This window comes from Puntigrus tetrazona, chromosome 9 (assembly GCF_018831695.1).
Source record: "Puntigrus tetrazona isolate hp1 chromosome 9, ASM1883169v1, whole genome shotgun sequence".
Lineage (NCBI taxonomy): Eukaryota > Metazoa > Chordata > Actinopteri > Cypriniformes > Cyprinidae > Puntigrus > Puntigrus tetrazona.
The window spans coordinates 9,988,681-10,007,603 of NC_056707.1; the positions used below are offsets into that span (position 1 = coordinate 9,988,681).

General features: G+C 38.6%; 2 protein-coding genes across 2 annotated transcripts; one reads left to right on the forward strand and one right to left on the reverse strand.

Annotated features, from left to right (window-relative positions):
• Positions 1 to 1,509: 1,509 nt before the first annotated feature.
• On the reverse strand, positions 1,510 to 4,792 carry LOC122351281. The gene is made up of 2 exons (XM_043248247.1): positions 4,134 to 4,792; positions 1,510 to 3,216 (listed from the first exon to the last, which is right to left on the reverse strand). The coding sequence occupies exons 1-2, from the start codon at positions 4,677 to 4,679 to the stop codon at positions 2,890 to 2,892; spliced, it is 873 nt and encodes a 290-aa protein (XP_043104182.1). The 5' UTR covers positions 4,680 to 4,792; the 3' UTR covers positions 1,510 to 2,889.
• Positions 4,793 to 5,196: 404 nt separating this feature from the next.
• LOC122351484 (protein mono-ADP-ribosyltransferase PARP4-like) lies at positions 5,197 to 17,832 on the forward strand. Its single transcript, XM_043248563.1, is given in 38 exon segments — positions 5,197 to 5,337; positions 5,607 to 5,746; positions 6,785 to 6,980; positions 7,413 to 7,515; positions 7,633 to 7,711; positions 7,877 to 7,975; positions 8,069 to 8,227; positions 8,302 to 8,439; positions 8,534 to 8,692; positions 9,033 to 9,184; positions 9,282 to 9,413; positions 9,697 to 9,795; positions 9,904 to 10,087; positions 10,337 to 10,472; positions 10,610 to 10,752; positions 10,989 to 11,120; positions 11,203 to 11,289; positions 11,383 to 11,547; positions 11,635 to 11,678; positions 11,963 to 12,041; positions 12,142 to 12,279; positions 12,394 to 12,601; positions 12,679 to 12,749; positions 12,823 to 13,010; positions 13,097 to 13,138; positions 13,140 to 13,194; positions 13,299 to 13,469; positions 13,733 to 13,813; positions 13,913 to 13,993; positions 14,087 to 14,182; positions 15,040 to 15,177; positions 15,283 to 15,442; positions 15,786 to 16,043; positions 16,152 to 16,373; positions 16,465 to 16,568; positions 16,658 to 16,760; positions 17,025 to 17,157; positions 17,239 to 17,832. Coding segments are annotated over 37 exon segments (4,863 nt in total). The 5' UTR covers positions 5,197 to 5,337; positions 5,607 to 5,620; the 3' UTR covers positions 17,441 to 17,832.
• Positions 17,833 to 18,923: the final 1,091 nt, after the last annotated feature.

Consider the following 18,923-nt stretch of genomic DNA (forward strand, 5'->3'; position numbering starts at 1 on the left):
GACTGATAGTACAAATGAAGGGTTAAATACAGTCCAGAGCTGGGTAAGATATGGACAGAACCAGCAACTGGGTCTCCAAACACGGTCCTGGAGGGCGGTCAAGGTCCACGTCTTACTAAGTATACTTGAAACTTACAGACAGGGGAGTTGAGGCAGGTTGGAGCAAAAATCTGCAAGATACCAGCTGCTATAAACATTTAATCTAACTCCTGGGCCAAAACAACCCAGTTGCTGGTTCTGTCCTTATTTAACCCAGCATCATTGTGATACTGCCATGGAGGCCCCTCTGAGGCATCCCCTCCACATAAAATAAAATGGCTTTTATTAACCTAATACATAACTACAGTCCCATGCACTTGATTTTAAACATACATTATTTCTCAACATTAACATTTATCCTTTAACGATAAAACTGTTGCTAGTTTTATCGTTAAAGGATTGTTGCTAGTGTTGCTAGTCCCCATTGACTTCCATTATTTGGGCAAAATACTATGGAAGTTGTAGGGAATGAGAAACCGACTACTTACCCACATTCTTGAAAATATCTTATTTTGTGTTTAGCAGGAAGAAAGAAACTGATACAGGTTTGGAACAACTTAAGAATGAATAAATGATGACAGAATTGACATTTTTGGAAGAACTATCTCTTTAAGAGGACACATGCCTCCCCCTAGTGTGCAAAAAGGAAGAATCAGAGAATCACAATTTCAGAAACAGGTTGAAACTGGATGACACATTACTAAAAGAATCTGTATCAGCAATGAATCGGAAAAAGCTGTATGACGTGAAACATAGTATGAAGAGATCACAGAAACTGAATTAACAGAAGAGCCTTCCTTTAAAGTACAGATTCACGCTGACATTCTTCCAGGCGCAATTGTTGAATTTTGAAAGGGCTAAAACTGAGCGTGAAACCATTCTTTGTCCTCTTACGTATAGTATGGGGATAAAGTCTCTTGCTCTTCTTTGACTCTAATCTCCTCATCACACTGAAAAGATTAAATATTTATATCTGTATACATAAAAAGCATAATCCAACCCATGTTTGGTATCAAATTAATATTAATGTCAACAAAATAAAACTACAGATCAAAGCAATCAATCAGTCCCTTTGGAGCAACATGGGGTCAAAGGCACAATGTCCCATAGCTCATACTTTGCAGGACTCATCATGGCCTTGAGCTTTAGCTAGAGCCATCTATCAAAACAGACAAAGTCTACAAATCAGTCGGTCAATAGCTACAGCAACTGAACAGCTGTGGCTTCTCAAGGCACACGGATAACTGCTTACGGTAAGCGTGCTTGATGAAACAAAAGAGAACGTGTTGGTTACCAGGTGTGTGCAACTAACAGGTGAAGAGCAACCTCATGTGGTGGGATGGAAGAACTGAAGCCTCAGAGCATGCAACCCTATTGTCATCTGTTTTTATTTTAACTGACCTTTTCTGAAAAATCTTTGACATCCACCGAGATACACATGACGAATACTTCAATATTCATGAACTGGGATACCAAATGTCCAATGTGTTTATTTGTATAAAAGCAAATATATGGTTCATAAAAAAATAATGCAGTACATGTACTTGGTCCCACAATAAAGCCCACAATAATGTTTTGTCAACCTATATTTTAACAGACTTACTTACACTTCAACAAACCTCACCTATATTCAAGGTGACTGACCTGACTGAACCCAAACAGTTGTGTATCGGCAGACGCAAATCATGCATAACAGTAATGTGCCAGTAAATAAGTATGCATCCGGTAAATAGATTTTAAGATATCACAAGAAAAATGTGAAGAGAGTAGCTATAGGTATAGCATTATATTTAATATATTCATATATACAATTATAGAACATTGTAAATTATATCAAATCATATTATATCAAAGTATATATCAATTTCTTCAAAGGGGTAATAGGAGTAATACAACAGTTACCCCATTGAGTGTTCAACTTGCTATACTTCGCTCAGTATAGGCTTATCCAAAAGAGTTAATAGAATCTATTTCAGTGGTCTTTAATAGTGTAAAAAAGTGTTTTTTTTACAAAACTTTTACAAAAAAAGAAAACTCAAAGCTTGTATATTGTGCCAACAATAACAAAATGAGTGCATAGTCATTATTTTTTGAAACAGATGTAAACTGTAAAGTTTTTTATATAAAGAATGTATTATTTCTTCTTGTCGTGCACTGAATCTGAAGACCTTATTGTAACAATAAGCGCACACACGCTAGCTATCAAAAGTCAGGAACTGGTATGATTTATAGGAAGTCTCTTGCACTCACCAAGACTGCATTTATTTGATCAATAATATAGCATAGTAGAAATAATAGAATTTAAAATAACCGTTTCCTAATTCAATGTTTTTAAACACTTTTTCCTGTGATGGCAAAGCCTTTAGTGTTGCCTGATCTTTCGAAGTTATTCTGTGCTGTACAGGAAGCATAGATTATTATTACCGATGTAAAAAACAGCTTGGCTGCTTAATATTTTCATGAAGTTGATGAATACCGAGTTCAAAACTGAATTAATTTGAAATAGAAATATTGTAACTTTATAAATGTATTTCTCATTTTGTAAAATTAATTTAATGCATTCACACTTCATAAAAAGTATTATTTTTTACAAGAAAATAAATCACACAGACCAAAACTTTTGAACAGTTTTGTATCCTCACGTATTAAACTCCTTAGCACCTTAGTGTTTCAGTTCTATTGAACCCCATTTTTTTTAATACTGAATGCAATATTGGAAGAGTTTTCTTGTACCTCAGTATTAAACAGAAAATAAAATACTGAACAAAATTGCAGCAGAATATGCAAGTAAATGTGAAAAATACTATTTCTTTGGCAAGATGCAGGTAGTAGGCATAAAGTTTACATTGCCTATGACAACTCCATTAAATGTAGGGCTGGGTCTGATATTTTGTGCCACACGTCTTCTTCGGTGCTCCCTAACGGTTGATACTGAACTTGATGAGCATCACCCGGCGTGTCGATGTGTGCATTTTGAAAGTTTCTCAGTGAATGCTCACTGACATCTTTGGCTCTCTCCACAGCTTTCTCATGTAGCTTTTCCTCCAGAATAGCTGAAGTCTCCCGCTCCACATAAACCTCATAGAGAGATTTATAATACGGCTTCCATCGGGTCATGAGAGACGAACTTATTGTCAACAAAAATGAAAGGCCAAGAATAAGAATTAAGCCAATTACCTAGAAGAAAAATAAAACAGACAAATGAAAATAGGAGAAAAAGCATAGGTCAGTGCAGAAGATAATATAAAAACGGCAAAGAATAAATACAATACACCATTTTCACAATTATAATTTCAGCGAAAGCTTTTCATTACATTTACAGAGGTAATGTTTATTTGAAAAAAAAATATGATTTAAAAAGCTGGAAAATATGCTCACTGAATTGGTAAAAATGTATATTAATGGTAACTGCAATCTAAATATTATTCTAAAAATTTATGATGGCAATTCTGCATCATGTTTCAGACCAGCGTTAGTACTGTTAACTAAAACTAATAAATAAATAAAAGTAATCATTAAAAGTTACTAAAATTAATATTATAAAAACTAAAACAATTAATTTAGCTATCTTAAATAAAATAAAATATTTAAAACAAATTCTTTAACAAATTCTTTCCCATTTCTAAAATTATTAGAAATGGGGAAAAAAAAAAAAACTAAAAGTTACTAAAGGAAGGCTAAATAGAAAATTTAAAGCTAATTTATAAATAACACAAAGTAACAAAATTACAAAGTTAAACTAAAAACTAAATATACAAATAAAAAACAAATATTGTTTCATACTAAATACATAATATAAAAATAAAGCTTAATAAAATTTTCATATTTTAAATATCATACAAACGAGTTAATAGAGTAACCACTGTTTATTGCTGGTAACTACATAGTGTTAATGGGAGGCCTATTTCGGCTAGTGATTATAGTAAGGGTTAGACTACAGTAAGAATCTGCATGAGGAGTTCTATTCATTAATTTATTACAATCTGTAGCTTTTGTTTTTCCTTTGCATCTTGGGCAAATCTGATTTACCATTAAGGGACAGCATTTAATTGTATACACGAACCGCTGAAATGGGGTACAGAAAGTATATTTACCCGTGATTCGCTATCATATTTTCTTAGAGTCTCCGCTTCACGCGGAGTCGGTAGATCCTTGCACGCAATTTGCTCCCCGGTACCGTTCACGTTCACCGTCCGCACGCAAACGTACCAATCCCCGTCTACAAAGGCAACGATTATCCACAGCGACGCCGCGTAAAAGACATTGAGGATGTGTTTCAACACGACACCGCAGTAATACCGGCCTTCGGGTGCACAAGCCTCCGGGTGATAACAGTACCCCCCGGAACAGCAGCAGCATTCAAAAGCATCGCAGCACCCGCTCTTACAACATCTGCCCTGGCTGCTCGCGCAACATCTGCACATCTTCAGGAGCCGAGCGTCCATGAGGATGAGGATGAAGAACAGGATGCCCACCGGCAGGCACAGGTAGAGCCAGCAGTGCAGGAGAGTTTCCTCGGGAGTGGTGCACGGGCAGGTGAACACGTACTTGAAGAAGAGGAGCATGGCCACGACTGTGACAGCTGTCCTGGTGGGCACGTTTCTGAGCACGTAAGTGGAAAAGACCGTGTGCCGAGGCATATCCGCGAGTGCGCTTAACGCAACGGCGCCGCTGTGTATCACCGCGCGTTGGGGGGAAATCTCAGCTGTTTGGCGAGCGTTATGACACCACCTTCCTGATATCCGCTGCTTCGTCTTCTCAGTGGATGGAGCAGGGAAGAGGGCGGGATCGCTGGGGTTATCCCACAACAGCGGCCTCTGGTTGGAGGAACCCCTCTGCGCGTGTTTAGTCACGTGTTCGGGTTTTTTGGCGTTCAAGTCTTAAACAGAACGAACATGGTGTATAAATAAGACAGTTAACTATCAAATATATATATAAAAAAATAATAATAAAAAAAAAAAAAAATATATATATATATATATATATATATATATATATATATATATATATATATATATATATATATATATATATATATATATATTAATTATTATTTATTTATTTATTTATTTATTTTTATTGAGGAGATCGACTGCTAATTGTAAAAAGTTTGCGGTGGAAACTGTTTTTTAGACCACTGGATGGAGCCCGTCCAATGTTTTTATCTCAGGGAGGCGTGTCTTTACTGAATGCATGAGTCAGGAAGCGCTTTTCCTGAACTTTACACTTCATGTTATTTACGTCTTCGTGTAGTTTCTTAAAACCTAAACGTGTCGCTCGACTCTGACTCTGTCCACGGTAAGAGGCCTCACGTCTGTCTGAAATGACAACACTAGCAAGAGATACTGCAGGGCAGATGTGTACTGTATCCGAGTGTTTCATTCGTTTATATCAAAAGAAAGATGATTTGTTTCGTTTATATATCAGTATTATGTGGTACGATGGTTTTATTGAGTAGTCGAGATGTTTCCTTGTATGTTGTGTTTGTGGAAATAGATTGACAGGCTGTTTTTGCAGCGTTCAGGTTTCGCTGCCGTGTTTCTTAGTCTTTCTGTGTGTGTTTTTAGACACCGGTGGCACCATGACAGTGTTTGAAAACTGCACAGTGGTGTTAGATGTGAAAAATTTACCTTTTAAAGAGAAGAATAAACTGAGATTAGCTCTTCTGGAGAATGGAGGAACCATCACTTATATCATCAACAAAGAGGTATGTATTGTGCTCTTTTTTTCTAATAACTACCTTTCAGTCTCTTCTAAATTATTATTAGTAGTAGTATTATTTATTAAATTTATTTCAATGGGTTGCGTAAAGTGCAGACATTTTCTTCTTGGGGTCTGTACCATGAAGCCGGTTTAGCCGGCTAGCCAGGTACGTTTCTATTTAGTTTGCGCCAACTCTGTGTTTTAGGTACCATGATATTGGTTTAGCAGTGTTCATAGTAACTTAAACTCCTCAGCTAACCTCCGCCGGGGCCTGCTCTGGTTTAGATAGCTCAAGCCGAATCAGCTTCACGCAAAGTGACACATCTCTCATGCAATAATGCCACTCATCCAGATTCTGAAGTAAAGTATTTTTAAAGATGAAATCATCAGATAACGTTTTTATCATTATTTTATGTTGTTTATTAAATTATTATCTCCTTAATCCATTACAAAAGCCAGCTTAGTTTAATAGTACTTATTAAGCATTTATTTTAAATTAATAGAAATATACAGATAATATGCAATATAAATAAGTTTTAGAATCAACAACTGACATGACTAAACATGACTACATATAGAGTATAGATAGTTGAAGTGTTTTACCTATAGTGTTTAAGTGTTAGACATGTTATCAGCTCTATAAAGTACCTTTGCAGTTTACTCACACTTATATGGTAAGATGTTTTCTTTAAGTTTTCCTCTTTTGATAGATGATATGACATTGACAGATTGTTTCATCTTGCTGTGAAAATTCTTCATATTGTTCAATCTTTAAATATTTGATAGTGAATCGCTCTGACTTTCTCACGAGAAGTAAAGGCTCAAGGCCTGTGATTGGCTGCTCATTACTGATGTCACGCGCTCCAATAACTCAAACCTAAGTTGATGGAGAAAGTTAATGATCAGCTTCATGGTACCAACAAACCCGGGTTGGATTGGTTTGCTTTTGGTACCAGTAATGCTTGAAAAAGCAATAAAAGTGACACCAAAATGTCACTAAAGAGCTGCAGTGTCTCTTCTGACCACCGTTTCTCTCCTCCAGTGCTCTTTTGTGGTCACTAGCAGTGTGAATGATCTGAGCAGTAACCGGCAGCGCAGCATCCAGAAGCTGCAGATCCCAGTGGTCGGGACACAGTATGTGTGGAGCTGTCTGGACCAAGGACATCTCCTGCCTTTGAAGGAGCATACTTTGACCCCACAGCTGCCATTTCCTGCCTCTGAATTCCTCCCTCCTTCAGGTAAGAGTTCATGAAGCCTGCATGTTTTCTGTGGTTGTATTAGCACACTGTGGTGTAGAAATCTGGTTTAGTTTTGTATTCAGACCACTTTCTTGGTTGCCAAACCAGCACTGTCTTGTAAATTAATTCGATCACTGTTTTTCTCCAGTAAAACAGATGTCAGCTGTTTGTCTAAAGTGATACTGTGAGGTTTACTTGCAACGATTGTGAAAAGAGGTCAAAGGGACAGAACAGATGGGAGTGTCACGGCCAGATTAGTTTTATTTGTAGACATTGGGTGTGTTTGGTTCTGTGTTTGCATATGGTTGGCTTTGTGTTGCAGTACATTTTTGTTGAGAAATGTATTTGACGTTATATTTGAGTTATGAGAGTATTAAGATTAAACCAGGTATTTTTGTGTCATGGTTGACTTTCTTGTTTTTCACCATACAGAGACACACAAACTACAAAAAGAGACATTCAAAGGTCTCCCTGAACTCCCAAAGACTGAGGTTGAGATTCTTGAGAAGGGTGGACCCCGTCCTGGCAGGTTCAGGTGCGCTCTTGTTTGAGTTTGTTCAACAGTTTTTGATTTTTAATCAGTTTCTGCAGCACTTGTCCTGTTTACATTTGCTTATTTACCTTACTACCCCCTTTTCTTTACTCAACACAGAGTTTACAAGGAAGGCGACAAGGACCAGCCTGTATTTCCTTCATATTTTCAAGTGGCCAAGTATTCAGTTTTTAAGAAGGTGAGAAAGTTTTTTTTTTTTTTTTTTTTTTTTTTTTTATATTTTATCTTATTGTTGAATACTTAAAAAATAAATACATTTTAACAATTTTAGTGACCATTGATGGCCATTTTAAAACACTCTTTACCACAGCCTCTGTTTGTAAGTGTTTGTTTTTTATTTCAGGTCAAACCCAAGACCTTGTCTGTTCTGGAGCTGCAGAGTGCCAAAGGCCGAGAAGGCCAGCAGTATCGTGTGTTGTGTTCAGGCTTGGGTGAAGCTGAGGTTTGATCTCAGGAATCATACAGTAGATGGTGACGGAGATGCTGAATTTGTCTTGTGGGGATGTTGATGGACTCTCTCTCTCTCTCTCTGTAGACCGCAGTGTTTCAGGACAAGATTGTGTTCTGCGTGACGTCTGAAGATGCCGTGGAAGCATATCTGCAGCTGATGAAGGAGATGGAGGCCGAGGGATTCACAAAGACACACACACTTCTCCCTGAGCTTGAGTGTCTGGCATCCTACAGTCTGAAGCAGGTTAGATAAATACAACATTGATATATCATGTGACTAATGGATGTGAAATAATTGCTCCCTCTTGTGATTGGCAGCTGCTGTTGGAAGAGAAGCTGAACTGCAGCACGTTGTCAAAGGAAGTCGGTGTCTTTGTGGAGCTGGTTTGGACCGAAGCTCTCGGTTCTCTTAACAACATCCTGACGGTCCCTGTCTCCAGAATCAGCCTCAATGATGTGAGAACCAGCTTAGATCATCACACACTGAGCAGGAAAGGAGTTTGCTGTGTTTAACGGTTCTGGTGTGTTAATTGGCTCTGTGCTGCTGCAGGTGAGCAGGGTGGAGGGATTGTTACTGCAGGCACAAAAGACTGAGAAAGAGGAGGAAGTCAAAGCCCTGCTGGAGGAAGTCAACACTCTTCTGCCCCTCAGAAAGATCGACCCTCCATCTAAACACAAGCTTGTGTCTCAGAAACTAGACCTTTGTCAGGTATCACGTACGCTAATTATGGTTTAAAAATTATTCTAATGCTGTAGCACCATTAAGATTATCACATTATAATATAATTTTCATGATAATTAAGCCTTTTTTTAAATAATTTTGGTACTGGTTGGTTTAAATTTTTTTGTAGTTTTCATTACTCTTAAAAACGATTGTCAGTTGATAATCATTAGAAATTTGATTAGATTAAAAACTAGAATAGATTAATCAAAATTAATACAATGCGAAAGTCCAATAAATTCTGAATTAAGTTCTTTTACATTTGAGGAACGTATTTGGCTTTTTAATTCTGACTTTTTCACTCTTGTAACTCTACTGTCGTCTCCAGCTGATCAGAGATATAGTAAATGTGAGCGAGACCACTCTGGGAAGCCCCTCACCCTCGTCTCTGGGAAAGTATCGAGCTCTGAGGTGCAGCATTGAGGTTGTTCCACCACAAAACCCTGAGTTTCATGTTGTATCTCAGCTGCTTCGGGACAGGTAAACGTGATCGTGCTGAGTGCGCTTTGAAGTTCAAACATAAACACTTTTCAGAGTATGTCTTTAAATAATTATGTTAATCTTTTATCCGCTGCAGGCCTGTTCAGATTCAGCAGATACTGCGTGTCAGCAGAGGGGTGGAGCTTCAGTTGTTTATGGAGGATTTGGGCAACATTAAACCCCTCCTTCACTCCACTAGTCCCAGCAGTTTTGTTGGAATACTGTCACGGTAACCGTTATTAATAAATCTTTTATTTAAAATTTACCGTAGACAATCCTAATGTAACAGTCCAGGAAATAAAGAATACAAAATCAATATCTGACTGTACACTGATACAACTTTTGTTTTTGTAATTTCTGTTCAGTAACTTTTCTCCAATAGTCATGTCTTCATTTTTCTAGTTTTTCTAAATGAAGAATGTATATGAATGTATATGATTGTCATTAGTCTGATTGAAGAATCGGCATATCATGCAAATAACTGAATATACATTTTTACACACTCTTTATAGAGGTCTGCTGCTGCCCAGGGTTGGAGTCGAACAGCATGGGATTGAGAGAACGGATATTGGGAATCTCGGAGGAGGAATCTACTTCAGTGACTCTCTGAAGTCAGTTACTCAGTCCTCTCTTTATTAATTTATTAATAATGTGAAACCACGATCATGATGACAACTGGAGACTTTAGTCAGTCAGTAAGTTTCTTCTCTGTGTTAAAGGACTAGTGTGAAATACTCCAAGCCCAGTGTGACTGACGGCTCTCGGCTGCTGCTGGTGTGTGAAGTGGCGTTGGGTCGGTGTAAGGACCTGCTGAAGAAAGACACCACATTGACTCGTGCTCCTGACGGCTTCCACAGTGTTCATGGAGTCCAGCGCTCTCCCAACAGACTCTCTGAATTTGAGGTGCTTTTCTTACTCAGTTTCTGTGTACTAGGGCTGCACGATATATTGCATGTGATAGTCAGCCACATCTCCTCAGTAAAGCCTTTGATTAGTAATACATTTTTTTAGATGGAGAGGCATTTAATACACAGAGCCATAGTTTGACTAGCTGACGTGACTATTGTATGCAATATATCGTGCAGCCCTATTATGTATTTAAATATTCTGCTTTTGTTACATGGTTCTGATTGCGTGTTTATATTTAAACAGGATGATGAGTTTGTGGTCTATAACACAGAGCAGATTAGACTGAAGTATGTGGTGCAGTACAGTCTGGAGGGAGACGAGTTAAAAGATTTCCAGCCTCAAATCAACACTGAGCTCACGGACACAACGCCTGATATCTGTGAGTAAAGTTTAGTGAACAGGACAAGCTTTTATATGTGGAGTTAACTAGTGCTGTGGAATCTATTACATTTTTTATAAATTAAATCTGAAAAATATGTTAATATTTGGTGGTTTTGTGTGAATGGGTTTCTTTAGTGTCCAGTGATGACTGCGAGGCTTTGGAGTCCACTAAGAATCCTCTGGAGGAGATGAACGCAGGTTTGCTGGACAGCAGTGGTCAGAAACTTCCTCTAAAGGCTGTCAATGTGAGATGCAAGCTGATGGACCTGCTGTGTCAGGTACGATACTACAGCAGCGGACTGCAGTTTTCAAAGCAGAAGGAATGAGCATGATGATGTCTTAAATAAACCAAAGATTTACACAATGATCAAAACTAATAAAATAAAGCTAGAACAAAGCAGTGACGGACACAATCAAGACCACATGAACAAAGAAAGAGAACGCAACAGCGTTAACAAACTAAAAGACAGAAACAGAATTCCAAACCACAACATTAATTTTATCTCTGTCTCAGGTCGTCTTATTTCAGACCTACACAAACCAGAGTGCTGTTCCTATTGAAGCCAAGTATGTTTTTCCACTGGAGGAGACGGCAGCAGTGTGCGGATTTGAAGCCTTTATCAACGGAAAACACGTCGTGGGAAAGGTGCGAGTCCTTCAGAATTTGTCAGACTGTACTATTTAAACATCTTTTTCATCAATGTACCATGTCTGTTTTTGTCCTGTAGGTAAAGGAAAAGGAGCAGGCTCGTAAGGAGTACAAACAAGCCATAGAGAAAGGTCATGGAGCATACCTGATGGACCAGGATGCACCTGTGAGTTACTGTGACTGATCTGGGGCTCGTGTGTGATAATATGTGATAATGTATCAGAAGATCTCTTTAAGCTCATGTGTTTATGTGAGGCAGGATGTGTTTACTATCAGCGTGGGGAATCTTCCTCCTGGAGCCACAGTTTTGATCAAGGTGACGTTCATCACTGAGCTGGTGGTCAGATCAGGATCCGTAGTCTTCTCACTGTCTGGCAGCGTGGCACCATGGCAACAGAGAGCCGCCATTAATCAGACCACTCAGGTACGACTCTCATTTGTTACTGTATTTAAAATCCAGTTTGTCCTTCTGATTGTTAGTGTTTTAACTGACAGCTGTGTTTCATTTCAGGCCACTGTTGAAAAGATTGGTGTGACGGAGCTTCAGTCAGAGGGGTGAGAATCTCAAATACAGGACATTTCACAGCCAAATCCTCTACAGATTCACAAACATTCATCTGTTGATGAGTAACATAAACATAAATATATATATATATATATATACAGTATACCTTACTGTTATATAAAGTAGCACCTGGTCTAGTGTCCACTGTCAGGCCAAGCTACTAATGGGTGGTTACAAGAATGTTGTTTTTAGTGTATAGTTAAGATCAAAATATTCAAGATCTTTTCAATATCCTCCATATTTTCTCTTTGATTTGTTCCCTCTTTTTCTTCAGGGAGTTTTCTCTGTCTATGTCCATTGAAATGCCTTATGAGATCATCAACTTGACCTCTTCACACCGCATCAAAACCAAGGTTGTTTTACTGTGCATTATCTTACGAAACGCTTAAAAAGAAAAAAAGAAACTAATTCAGTTATGAAGCGTATTAACATAATAGTTTTTTCTCTGTTCAGAGGACAGACTGTAAGGCAGTGATCAGCACGTTACCGGGACAGACTCTGGGGTCTGAAGGGTTACAGGTGTCCTTCAGTCTTTCTAATATCCACATGCCCAGGATGTGGGTCGAGAAGCATCCGGATAAAGATAGTCAGGTGAAGAAATGATCTGTTTCCCAGTCTGTCATGGTTTTTGCACACGAAGATGAACACTTTTTATCTTACGCTCCCAGAGAAAAGTGAACGTTGATGTGAATCTGCTTCCTGCAGGCCTGCATGCTGGTGTTTTATCCAGACTTTAAGTCCAGCGAGGTGTCCGGCTCTGGAGGTCCGTCTAGTGTGAGTGATGTGGTCATTCTTCTGGACACCTCCAAGTCCATGCAGGGAGACGCCATGCTGAACGCCCGCAGGATTGCCCTTCAAGTCCTCAAATCTCTGGACCCCTCACTGAAGATCAACATAATCTCTTTCAGCACTGGTTAGAGCTCACTGAAGCTATCTGATATTGTTTAATTCATCATCATTTGGACAATTTCATAAAATGTGTTTTTACAGATTACAAAGAAGCTTTTCCTGCCCCAGTGCCTTTAGATGAGGCATCTGAAGCAGCCAGAAAATTCATTATGGTGAGTAAAGTGTACAGATCTTTCTGAATCTGATAGCTTAGCAGGCATATCATTTAATTTCTCCTCTCTTCAGTCGTGTGGCGGCTCTGGTGGCAGCACTGATCTGTGGAGGCCTCTCCGGAGCCTGAGTCTGCTGCGTCCCGGCCGGGGCGTGAGGAACATCCTGCTGCTCTCTGATGGACATGTTCAGAATCAGCCTCTCACTCTGCAGCTGGTCCGAGAAAACTCCTGCCACACGCGCCTCTTCACCTGCGGACTCAGGTCTGCCTGAGACAGATCTCTTTGTGTTTCCTTCATTTGCACTGAATTTCTGAATGTAGAGTTTGATTGCGTTTGTGTTTTTTTAGCTTGACAGCTAATCGTCATATGCTCAGAGCTTTGGCTCAGGCGGGGAGGAACATATGAATTTTTTGACACAAAGATGAAACACACTTGGACACAGAAGGTGAATCACACACATTATTGTATTGTTTTTACCAACTTTAAACAAAGCATCATCTTTGCAAAATGGGCCAGGCTTGAGTTGAAGTGATTTGTGGGTAATTTCAGGTGCGAGCTCAGGTTCAGCGTATGGAGGCTCCAGGCTGCAGATCAGTGGCAGTGAAGTGGCAGCAGTTTAATCCCACAGCGCCGCGTCCAGTTCAAGCCCCCTCACAGCTTCACGCTCTCTTCAGTGACTGTCACACTCTTGTCTACGGATTTGTGCCACACTGCACTCAGGTACGCAGGCGTTACTTAAAGCTGCTTATAATTATCAGAATGGGTCAATCAAACATTAGGCAACATCATGAATATAGTGGTCATTTTACATGCCTTAATCATTTTAAACGGCAAAGATAACTGTCAACTATCAAGATAAAAAATAAGTATGTAAAATTAATCAAGGCTGTCAAATATTAAGATATACTATACTATATAACTGAAATGCCCACTTAGTTGTGTTTATGTTATTGTTTTGAATTGTGTATTATTTCCTCATTTAGGCCACACTGTTTGGTGATTTGAGTGGACAAGAGATCCAAACGATGGTTTCCACCACAGAACTACAAAAGACAAAGGGGACTGTGAGTGAACATCTTAAATACTTCACATAATCTGAAACATCATGAACTGTTTATCAGGCATTTAAAGAGGTGTGTGTGTGTGTGTTTATTTATGTACAGCTCCTTCACAAGTTAACAGCAAGAGCGATCATCAGAGACTATGAAGATGGCATTCTAGCTAACAGTGAGGCAGAACATGAGGTACAATATGTGGCTGCATGATGATATTTTTTATATAACTGGCAGATTTGATAACAGAAAAACCTGACTTTCCATCATTTAACTCTTAATCAGGGGAAGAAAGCAGAGCTGAAGTCCTACATCATTGAGCTCAGTAAAGAGTTCTCCATCTTGTCCCATTTCACAAGCTTTGTCGCCATTGAAGAGAGGGTATGACTGCTGCTAATTTAATGATTGCCTGTTTAGGTCACTGATGCTAAATGTAAAAAAAAGATCAAGTTTCAGAATTAATGGGAAATCTTTATTTAGTAGCTTGTCATCCTCAGAAATGCAACATTTGTAGCTCATGTAGTGGTTTACTGACTGGCTATTAATCACCCATGTATATAATTAAACCTTAACAAATATTGTGTGGTAGCTAGGTAGTCATGCCATTTCTAATAGTTCACACGTAAATAAATTATTTAACATTGATAAAAGGAAAAAATAAACATCTGTACTCATCAAATCACATTTTTTAGTAGCTAAAAGGCAGAATCAAAGCAATTATAAGTGGAATATGCCATGATGATTTTTTTTGTGTGTCATGCATCTGTAAATGGGTAAATAGGGTATGCACTGACATCGCTTTCACTGACATTGAGTGACAAAAGAGCCTGCTGCCAGACTGTATTTACTAGAGAAGATGTGAAAACACAATTAAAACAAATGATAATCAATTTAAACTAAAGGTTGTCTTGACATTTTTATATGCCTGATTTTGACAACAGGGAAAAACAAAAAGCAAATTTTCCTTAGAAGACATTTGGTTGGTCTAAATCAAATATGAATTTGATCGTATATCATAATCATATTGTCCAGCCCAAAACATGTCAAATCTGTTTGGACAGTAAATCACAAACCTTTTTTTTTTTTTTTTTTAGATGTTTTATGTGTTATGTATTTATGTTTATGTGTTATATTTCTGTCACAACATTTACACAGTCTTTTGCCACATAGTTAATTCTAGCTGACGGTGATGTTACCTGCATAAACTGAGCTCACTAACTAACATGTGCTCTTTGCAGGAGCAGAATGAGCTTGACACTGGGTTCACAGATATTCCTAAAATCATATCAGAGGAGGAGGTGGATATTTTGCCATATATAGGCTGGACTGAAGAGAAGCTGGATGCTCTGCATAGTAGCAGTGATGAAGATGATGATGTATGGGTAACAACAAAAGATTCAGTGAAAGCTGTTATGTCATGTAATGAGAAATGTTGACAACTCTCACAACGATTTTTTTTGTTTCATTTTTTTTTTATTCAGGTGGGCCACATTATCTCCTCATCTCCAGATCTCCTGTATTCTGCTTGTGTACAAGCTGATTTTTATGATGATTTTATGGATGTTTATTCTGATTCTGATTATGAATTCATTGGCCAAGAATCTGAATGTCCCCCTTCTACTCCTAGCTCAAGAACCCTCGGTATCCTCAAGTGGCTATCTGCCAACTACATTTGTTTTAAAGAGTGCACCACTTCACTTTAATGCACCAGTAGCTGCTCCCAAAGTTTCTCTTCCTAGAGGCTTTTGATGATTTAATGATTGGCAGTCCTGTCCTTGACCCTCCCTGTAACATTGAGGCAGTGGAATCTCTCCCCTTAAATTACAGCCTTGATTCCCAGTCAAGCATGACTCCTGTAGGTGCCTCAATGGATGCTCTTCATGTCTCCTCCATCGTTTTCGCCAACAATATACTTCCACCCAGTTTTCCTATGACAGAGAGTTTGCCGCCAAGCTTTCTGCCTCAACTCCTCCTGTCTATGCAGATTGTCCTCCTCTTTCATCTCAGAAATTCATGTCTTCAAGACCTGAATTTTTTCCCGGAGAAACATGGCTGTTATCCCCACTGTCTTTGATCAACCTGCATTGTCTGCTCCTCCTTCTCTCCCTCTATCTGGTGATTTTATGTTTCCTTCAGAGTCAAAATGAGTCTTTGAGTTTTGGATCCTCAGCCACTGGACTCTTTGGAGCATCACCGGGACAGCAGCAACAGACACAACAAGCCGCTTTGACTTCTAAAGCTGGTAAGTTGACATTGATATCTGTGATCAGCGCTGAGATAAAGCAAAGCAGCTTCTCTTTGTCTTATTTTTATGTCATTTTCTCCTCTTTCTATCCTTTCTCTGATCAAGCTACACAGAGTGTCACTTCCTCCATGGCTCCCCTTCTTCCTGTTACATCAGCTATCTTTGGTCAACCTGCAGGTCCTAAATTCGTCTTTGGAACTTCAAATAATGCATTTGGTGGCAGTACTGGTCTTTTCAAAAAGGCGGCTGAGCCCGAACAGTCTGGTTTCTCCGCTTTTACCATTGGAGTATCTCAGCAACGAAAACATCCTGTGTTTTCTGCACCTGGTAACTTGACTCACTTTGAGTTTCTATGCCTGATCAGTGTTCAGGTAGATTAAAATGTATGTCTCATTTCTTTATTATGTTGGAACTAAAGGCTTTCCTAAGGGGAGAGGAAACATAGGTCTGTCGCTTCCAGGAAGACCAATAAGCAGACCAGACACAGTGGCCTGGAATGAGCTGTTTGAACTTCAGCATGAGGTGTTCACACATGATTCAATACACTTGATTTATATGCAGTGTGTAAATGTGCGATTGAATATGATCATGTGTAATGTGTTTGGATATAGGATGGATACTGGGAGTGCACTGACAGGCTGAGCAGCTTCCTCAACCTGGACATAGACTTTTTTGCCAATGTCTTCCTTCAAGAGAAAGGCATCCGTTCATTTGGTAAGGAGAGGGTTTTTTTTTAAAATGCCTGTTGTTGGTCTGGTCCATATGCAGCTTATTCTTCAGCAAGAACTGACCATTTAGACTATTTGTTCATATGTGCTATTTAGGTGCTTTACTCTGTAATACCAGCCAATCATAGTAGATCTTGTTAGAATTAGAAAGTGCTTTTCAACATGCATCAGGCTAAATCTGAATATATTTTAAAATAATCTTTATTTGTGTGAGTCAGAATCAATTACTGTGTCATGTTTCGTGTGTCAGGTGTGAAGGCTCATGCTGAAGTTCTGAGGCTGGTGGCGACTCTGCTGGTGCTGCAGCTGATCCGGGTGAAGAAGCTGGAAGTGGGACGGCTGCTGGAGTCTCTCCTTCGACTAAAAGATCCCCAGGAGCCCAGGTACCAGCACACGTCATCCCGCGGTGTACCCACTGACTCTACTCTTTTTGTATCCGTGACCTTCTGCTCTTCTCCATTCAGACCGCTGTACTGGGAGGCAGTGAAGAGGGCCGTGGACTGGGCCTGTCGGACGGACAGACAGTATCCGTGTGTGTGCAGCAGGCTGGAGATGGGCTGGGATTGGGAATCATCTACACGTCAACTACTGGGCTGTGATTCTCCACACCCTTATTCCCCGCTCAAACCTGTTCTGGAGAGACGTGTGGACGTGTCAGTCATGTAGAAACTAGAGTTACTGCTTAATTGTTTAATATTTTAAAAAATATCAGAGTGCCATCAGAACTGTATTAAAATAATTGAATTTTATTAAATTAGAAAATATTGAAACAAGTGCCCTTTTTTCTAGACTTTTTCTCCCCAAATTAGGTCAAACTTTTAATCTAATATCACTCTGATTTTTAGTAAATGTATAACAAGTCATTTCTTCTCAGGTTTACATACATTAGAAGAGCAACAAACAGCTGTACATTAAATATGGTTATGATGCAGTATGTTGTTTTATCATTTAAAACATAAAATTACATTTGCGAAATGTTTTGTGTGTATCTGGTGTCTTTTTTAAAAGAAATTAAATACATTCAAATAAAAGAAACATTAGCACCTCAAAGACAAACATTCACTGTCTCTTGTTGTGTGTAATCACAAGAATCAGTATATATGTTCCTTAAATGAAGCACAGCTGTGTAAATGCAATATTTATTACCAGAACGTGTCACAAACATGATTACATATTAACATAACGCTTGTGTTCCTCATCCATGCGCACAATGAGGGAATTAAAGTAATTTACTGATTTCTGGACCAACTTGTAAATGGCATGATAATTCAAGAGTAATTAACTCAAGGTAGTACTTACCAAACCTTAAAAGGAAGAAATAACAGTAGAGATGTGTATTGTGGAAAAAAACACTCTTTATTCAAAAATATTTTTACATATTTTCAATTGGTTGCGTAATAATTTCTATAAAATTTGCTAATTGCTATAATATAATAATGTATATAGGGCTGTGGCGAACTGGGACCGGTACTTTGATGATGAGGCTCTTAGTCTGTGGATCATTTATTGCGGTCGTTAAAATAACCACATCTTAAAAGTCATTTGCTTGTGAATCAGGCACATCTTGTGCTGTATATGGTGTAATGTACTGTGAATTATTGAAGATATCAGACTCTAAACTGTTAACTCTTAGGTTCAAGAGTTCAACTTATTTCTATGAAATTACTGCAAGACAATATAAAGACACATTTTGTTCGCCGTTGCTTCATAGCTCAGTGCAACATTAGGAAACATTAATTCGGTTTAAACCGAAAGCATCTGTGTATTTATAGGATAACGTTACTACCCTTGATTAGTACAGATTAGAATCCATGCAGGAGCTCTCTAAAATCTTTTTTTGGAAGTAACACATACCATACAGAGAAATGTGTTAAGCAGAGACCAGAAAGGGACAAATAAAGGTCCTATGACTCAGTAAGAAAAGCGAATGCTGTGACAAAAGCCCCATAAATTGTGGTTCTAATGATTTAGTTTTTTCTTCTTTTTTTAATTCAACGTGAAAAAGATACCCATAATTTGTGGTAAATTGTGTAAGGACTGTTTCGACCACTGGATGGAGCCTGTCTAATGTTTATCCGAGAGATTAAAGGAGGCGTGTCTTTACTGTATGTGCGAGTCATAGTGGTGCGAAGTTTGGCTCTTTTCAAAG